This window comes from Bison bison, unplaced genomic scaffold (genome assembly GCF_000754665.1).
Source record: "Bison bison bison isolate TAMUID 2011002044 unplaced genomic scaffold, Bison_UMD1.0 scf7180017864180, whole genome shotgun sequence".
NCBI classification, from domain to species: Eukaryota; Metazoa; Chordata; class Mammalia; order Artiodactyla; family Bovidae; genus Bison; species Bison bison.
The window spans coordinates 9,388,717-9,395,233 of record NW_011494752.1 but is presented as its reverse complement, the minus strand read 5'-3'; the positions used below and the strand labels follow the sequence as shown (position 1 = coordinate 9,395,233).

The 6,517-nt window shown below is 55.3% G+C and overlaps 1 protein-coding gene across 5 annotated transcripts in view; it reads left to right on the top strand.

Moving 5' to 3' along the window:
- SLC47A2 (solute carrier family 47 (multidrug and toxin extrusion), member 2) overlaps positions 1 to 6,517 on the top strand; it is a 17,951-nt gene that overhangs the window by 1,967 nt on the left and 9,467 nt on the right. For all 5 annotated transcript variants that reach the window (XM_010842923.1, XM_010842924.1, XM_010842927.1 and 2 more), the window contains exons 4-9: positions 141 to 289; positions 920 to 962; positions 4,021 to 4,065; positions 4,240 to 4,337; positions 4,637 to 4,734; positions 5,881 to 5,994. In XM_010842923.1, coding sequence (XP_010841225.1) covers positions 141 to 289; positions 920 to 962; positions 4,021 to 4,065; positions 4,240 to 4,337; positions 4,637 to 4,734; positions 5,881 to 5,994 — 547 coding nt within the window. The remainder of the gene's footprint in view (positions 1 to 140; positions 290 to 919; positions 963 to 4,020; positions 4,066 to 4,239; positions 4,338 to 4,636; positions 4,735 to 5,880; positions 5,995 to 6,517) is intronic.

Genomic DNA, 6,517 nt, shown 5'->3' with positions numbered 1-6,517 from the left:
TCCCTCTGCGCTGCTGAGCCCCTCAGAGGAAGCCCCGGGTGGGATTGGGGAGTGGTGGAGGGCTGCCCAGCACACCCGCCGCCCCCCTCAGCCGGCCAGCGGAGGGCAGGCGCGGGGCGGGCGTTACCCCTGTGTTCCAGAGCTTCGGAAGCCCCAACAAGAAGGACGTGGGCATCATCCTGCAGCGGGGCGTGCTGGTGCTGCTGCTTTGCTGTCTGCCCTGCTGGGCGCTCTTCCTCAACACCCAGCTCATCCTGCTGTTATGCAGGCAGGACCCGGCTGTGTCCAGGTGCGCCGGGGCGGGCAGGGCCAAGTCACCTTGGGAGGCCCACCCCAGCCCGTGCTGCCCTCTCTGGGTCTCCAGCCGTTCCATGGGGGCTTGGTCTGGGGACTCTCCCCCACAGCATGCTGCTCCAGCTGTGGTCAGCAGGGGGCAGACCGCAGCCCATTTTAATTGAGAAAAGGCATTTGTATGGGATTTGTTTTCGTCTGGTCCCAGCGTGGGCCCGAGCCCCGCAGAGGCTTCGGAAGCAGTGACATGTGCACACCCCACATCACAAACAGTGGGAACAGGACCGAACCCCATTTCTGAGGAATTACACACTGTGTTGTTAATGTAGGATATGTTTCCTTACCTCACTTGTTTCCTGTTAATGTGCACTTCATGTAGTTAATTCTTAACGTGATGGAACCTTGTTTTCCCCCTTACAAACCTCACATCTCCCCGAATTTAAGTTCCCCAGCCCTGAGACCCTGTGTTTGGGTCCTTGGGTTCTTGGGCCCCGCCTCCTGGCACCCCACCCCCACCGAGGTTCCAGATGTCTCTGGGGGTCTTGTTTTCGAGGTAAAGTCTGCCAAACCTTTCCCCACAACCAGGGCATAGGCTGCTCGGCTCAGAGCTTGGTTCTTTCTCCTGCAGGCTGGCTCAGGAGTACGTGCAGGTCTACATCCCAGGCCTGCCGGTGAGTTGTCTTATGGAGCTTGGATCCTGACCCCCTACTGGCCAGGCGCCCCTCAGCCCTCATGCTGGTGGCCAGAGGGGCCAGAGAAAACTTCATATTGCGGTCGGTGGTTGGTGCAGATTGAACTTTTAAAAAGTAGCACGACACCTTTTTCTGGTTATAAAACCATTTACAGGAGAGATTCTGGAAAGCCTGGGGAAGAAACATTTCAAATCTTCCATAATCCCAGAGAAAAGACAGGTTAATCTCTCTCTCCAGGGCTATTTCTCTTCATGAGTGTGTGTGTTACCAAACATAGAGACTCACCTGTAGTGTGAAATGGGGCCAGTGTGTGTATGTTGTTTTGTAACCCACTTTTTCCCTTTCAAATATATCATTAGTCAGTCTCTGCTGCTGCTGCTAAGTCGCTTCAGTCTTGTCCGACTCTGTGCGACCCCATAGATGGCAGCCTACCAGGCTCCTCTGTCCATGGGATTTTCCAGGCAAGAGTACTGGAGTGGGGTGCCATTGCCTTCTCTAGATATGCTCAAATCACTGTCCATAATACCCATTTCAAAGGCCCCACAGTATCCGCCCCCTTTGCCATAACTTATTAACTAGTCCCCATGTGTTGGGTACTTAGGTTGTTTGCAGTGGTCACTCTTATAAATTAGGTTGTGATCAACATTCTTGTAGAAAAATCTTTGTGAATGTCTGTAATGATGCCTTATTGGAATTGGAGTTGCTCTGTTAGTGGCTTTCTTTACTGGTTTGTATCAATTCTACCCTCAAGAACAATATTCTCATCAGCACAGAGTATTATGAAAATGTTTTCTCCAATTAGACATAGGTTATTGTAACATGCACATTATTGCAAATGAATTTGAATGTTTTTTTCATATCTTTGATCATTTGTTTTCCTTCTGTGAATTGCCCACATCCTTTGCTTATTTTAGTGGATTAATCTCTTTCTAATTATTTTAACTCTTGTTAAATAATATCTCACTCCTTTGACATATGTGTCACAAACGTTTTTCAGTTGCCTTCTAATTTTTTGATACTTTTTTCTTAAAGAATTTTTAATGTGTGCATAACAGATCCATAAATCCCATCCTTTATGATGTCTGTCTTTGATGAGCTTAAGAACAGTCACCCCATTGCAGGATTATAGAAGCATTTGCCTTTATTTTATTTGAACTTTTTAATGGCTTCTACTTTTGTGTTTAGGACTGTAATCTTTAACAAATGTTGTCTAAGAGTTGTTATTGAATGTTCTTTCTCTATTAATTTATTGAATACTAAGTAAGCAGTCCATCCACACAGAGAAGTTTCTGAGATTTGAGCCCCACCCAGTGGTCCATGTGGAGAAAGCGATGGCACCCGACTCCAGTACTCTTGCCTGGAAAATCCCATGGATGGAGGAGCCTGGTAGGCTGCAGTCCATGGGGTCGCTCAGAGTCGGACACGACTGAGCGACTTCACTTTCACTTTTCACTTTCATGCATTGGAGAAGGAAATGGCAACCCACTCCAGTGTTCTTGCCTGGAGAATCCCAGGGACGGGGGAGCCTGGTGGGCTGCCGTCTATGGGGTTGCACAGAGTCGGACACAACTGAGGTGACTTAGCAGCAGCAGTGGTCCACGTGTCCACTCGGGACTCATGGCTGCACGGTGTGATTTGCTGTGGTTCAGTGGACGTGTCACCACGTGGCAGGCTGTCTCAGGGGAGTCCACCTTTCTCTCTCTGCCCCCCTCTATCCCCCCTCACACTGCCCCACTCTGTCTTCCCTCTCTGCCCCCCTGTCTTCCCTCGCTGCCCCCCTCTGCTTTCCCTCACTCTGCCCACCCCCCATCCTCCTTTGCTCTGCCCTCCTCTATCCTCCCAGCACCAGTGACAGAGCTCTTGAGGATGGGCCTGGGAAGGGAGAGGGTTGGGGTGAGCCCGTAGGGGACACCAGGGCTGTCAGGGAGCCCCAGCCACACCCTCCCATCTGGAAGCCTAGTGCCATGACTTCTTTGGGGCTCCAGATTTCTCCTGTATCATGGAAACCACCTGAAAAGTCTGGTTTTTCTTCTCTAAACCTTTGGCTCTTTAGACCAAGTGAAGGTGTCTTGTCCAACAGGGCCCCTGGGGCTGGGTCAGGGGAAACTTCCAAGTTATCACTATGGTAGCCACTTTATCAAATCAACAAAACCCCTCCCTCCCAGACAAAGATGCTGCAGAACATAACTCCCTGTGGGGTGAGAAGCATCACGTGTCTTAGTCATGATGCTAACTCAACTCTTGGGACTCTTAAATGTGCCAAATGCTGTTTTGTAAGCACTTTTGCAATATCAGCATTGTGTATAAATGTATACATAAATAGCAAGGATTCACACGCACAGTATTATCCCCTTTTTAGGTGAGGAAACCGAGGCACAGAGAGGTTAAGTAAGTGGCCTAAGGCCACACCGCTCACAGGAGGCACAGAGCCAGTACCTGAATCCAGTGGCACACTCTTGCTGACTGCAGTCCTGAAGAGAGGTGGAGGGCTGCAGGGAGGGTGGGCAGGGGCCATAGGCCTGGGCCAGGCTTTGACAGGGCAGGAAGCGCAGGGAAATGCCCCCAAGACACACACACACATGCAGGCCCCCTCTGTCCTCCGTGGACTCCTCTGAGGTCTTCACCCTGCTCTGCAGAGGCTGCTGGTGGCCTCCACCCTCCCTACCCCCACTCCCTCTGCCCAAGGCCCCTCCACCCAGAGTCTTGTCTCTGGCAGCCAGAGACACAGGTCCTAGGGTAGCCCCGACCTGTGGGTTCTGGTGGCCCTTCTGTGAACAGGCCCAGTTGGCGGCCAGGGGCCCAGTCCCTCTCGTTCTTGCCGGAGCACTGGAGCCCCTCTCAGGTCCACCCTCCCGGCCCGCTGGCCCCATCCCGGCACCACCCCTCAGGCAGGGCGGGGGCACAGGCCAGCACGGCGCATATCTGTGGGTCGGGTCGTGCTCTGGTGAAGCAGTGGCCCCCGCTCATCTCAGCAGCGTCTGTCCTTGTCCATGTGGAGGTGTTGCTTACTTGTGTCTGTGTGTGTTTATTTACACAGGCAAACTTTCTCTACAGCCTGCAGGCCAAGTACTTACAGAATCAGGTACAGGGCCCTAGCTGGAGCTGCCCTCTACCCTGTACCGCGCTGCCCAGCAGGGGAGGAGTGCCTGGGGTCCCTGTTCTGACCTCCACACGGGTCTGTGGGGAGCTGCATGCCCCCAGCCTGTGCCCCCCCGGTGTCCCCCCACTCAGTGAGGCCAGTTTTCCCCTATTTCAGGGCATCGTTTGGCCCCAAGTCTTCAGCGGCATCGTGGGCAACTGTGTCAACGGCCTGGCCAACTATATCCTGGTTTCTGTGCTGGGCCAGGGGGTCAGGTGAGCAGGGGGCTGCAGGGCCTGGTTGCAGGGGTCAAGTGTTGGGGGGTTCAGGTGGGTAAGGCGTTCAGGGGCTGGTTGGGGGATCAGGTGGGCAGGGGCTGTGGTGGCCTGGTCTGGAGCCCTGGCTACCCCTGAGGGGGCAGCCAGTCCCGTCACAACAAGGATTGTGGAGGCTGTCCACACTGTTCAGCCACAGAGGGGTCGTGGGGAACTGGGGATGAAGCAGGCCTGTCCCCGCCTTGCCCCCAGGGCTGGAGTCGGCCTTTGCTCCAGCCCAGCCTTCCCTCCTCTGTCAGGGGCTCCGCATTCGCCAACACAGTCTCCCAGTTCTCGCAGGCTGTCTTCCTCCTGTTCTACATCGTGCTGAAGAAGCTGCATCTGGAGACATGGGCAGGTGTGGAGGGGGCCCCCACCCAGGGAGGGGGTTGCTGAGGAGGTGCCGCCAGCACCAGCCCAGGGCCTTCATTTCATGGGCAGGGTGCCAGCTGGAGCCTTTTGGAGGAGCCCTGCCCCAGGCCTGCCCCCACATCCCTCAGGGCCCACCCCCTCCCCACCCCCTCCCCACCCCCTATTTCTGCACCCTCTCTCCATCTCTGTACCTGCCTCTTGGCCTCTGCACTCCACCCCTAGAGGCCCGGTTTCCCAGTCCAGTGTGTCACAGGGCACAGCCCTGCTGGGGATGGGCCAGGAGCTTCCTGGCTCCTATTGGAGATTGAATGACAACTTGGACAGAATGCTGGGTGCCAGCAGCAGGGTGCACCCACATTGCTCGGATAAGCTTCACGACTCCTCATTAACTCCATTTTTATTTACATGGAGGAAGCTGGTGCCAAGAGAGTTTGTCATTCACCACAAATCACAGAAGTGGGCTCGAGCCTGCTCCTAGGCCTAGGTGCTGAGCTTTTAGCCCCTGAAAGCTGGCTGTGTGGACTGTGGGTCCCTCTCTGGCCCCCATGGCTGTACAACCCTGTCTGCCTTGTGAAACCTCCCGGCACCTTGGTGTTGTGCCACCCTCCCAGCAGCCCTTCAGGGAGATGGGGCAGAGATAAGAGCTAAAATTTCATCCTAGGAGGCAGGGCCTAGGAAGGGCCAGGCTGTCTGCCAGCCCAGGCTCCCACCCAGGGGTGCTGCCCGAGGTGTTAGCCGGTACCCTCCTCCCATCCCCACCCTGCCTGGTGCCAAGTGCCTGGGCTTGCTGCTGCTGCTGCTAAGTCGCTTCAGTTGTGTCCTACTCTGTGCGACCCCATAGACAGCAGCCCACCAGGCTCCTCCATCCCTGGGATTCTCTAGGCAAGAACACTGGAGTGGGTTGCCATTTCCTCCTCCAATGCGTGAAAGTGAAAAGTGAAAGTGAAGTCACTCAGTCATGTCCGACTCTTAGCGACCCCATGGACTGCAGCCTACCAGGCTCCTCCGTCCATGGGATTTTCCAGGCAAGAGGGCTTGCTGTGTGGAGCCAAAAGCTGTGGGCCCCGGTGGTGGGTGGGCTGGCTGGGCTGCAAGGCGGACGAGGGCTCAGCCAGCTGGCTTCTGCTCCTAGGCTGGTCCTGGGAGTGCCTGCAGGACTGGGGCCCCTTCTTCCGCTTGGCTATCCCCAGCATGCTGATGCTGTGCATCGAATGGTGGGCCTACGAGATCGGGAGCTTCCTCGTGGGTATGTGGGACGGCGGGATGTGGGGAGCCCCCTCCCCCGGATAGGTGGTTCACCTGCCAGGCCTGGCTCCCTGCCAGACTGTGAGCGTCCAGCAGGCAGGCCTAGGCCCAGCACTGCCCAGTCTAGGTCTGACATGGAGTGGACACCCGGGCATGGTTTTCAGTCAGAGATGGAGTGAGATGGAACTGGTGCAACCGGCACATCTTGTGCTCATCAACCAACTCGGATCAGAGTCCAAACCACCAGGGCTGAAATGGCCCCAAGAGACCTTCCAGACTACCCCAGACCCCATTTATAGATGAGAAAATTGAGTCCTAAGAGTAAAAGAGGCTGTCCAGAGTCACCGCAACAGGGCCAAGAGCTGAACTCAGGCTTCTTGACCTTGGTCCAGTTTTCTTCCCTCCCTCATCACACCATGTACACAGGAGAGGGACCCTGACCCTGGCACACCCAGGCAGGGGTCTCCTGGAAGGCTGAATGCCAAGTAGAAAGGTGGTTTTTGCTGTATCTGACCTTGGAAGCC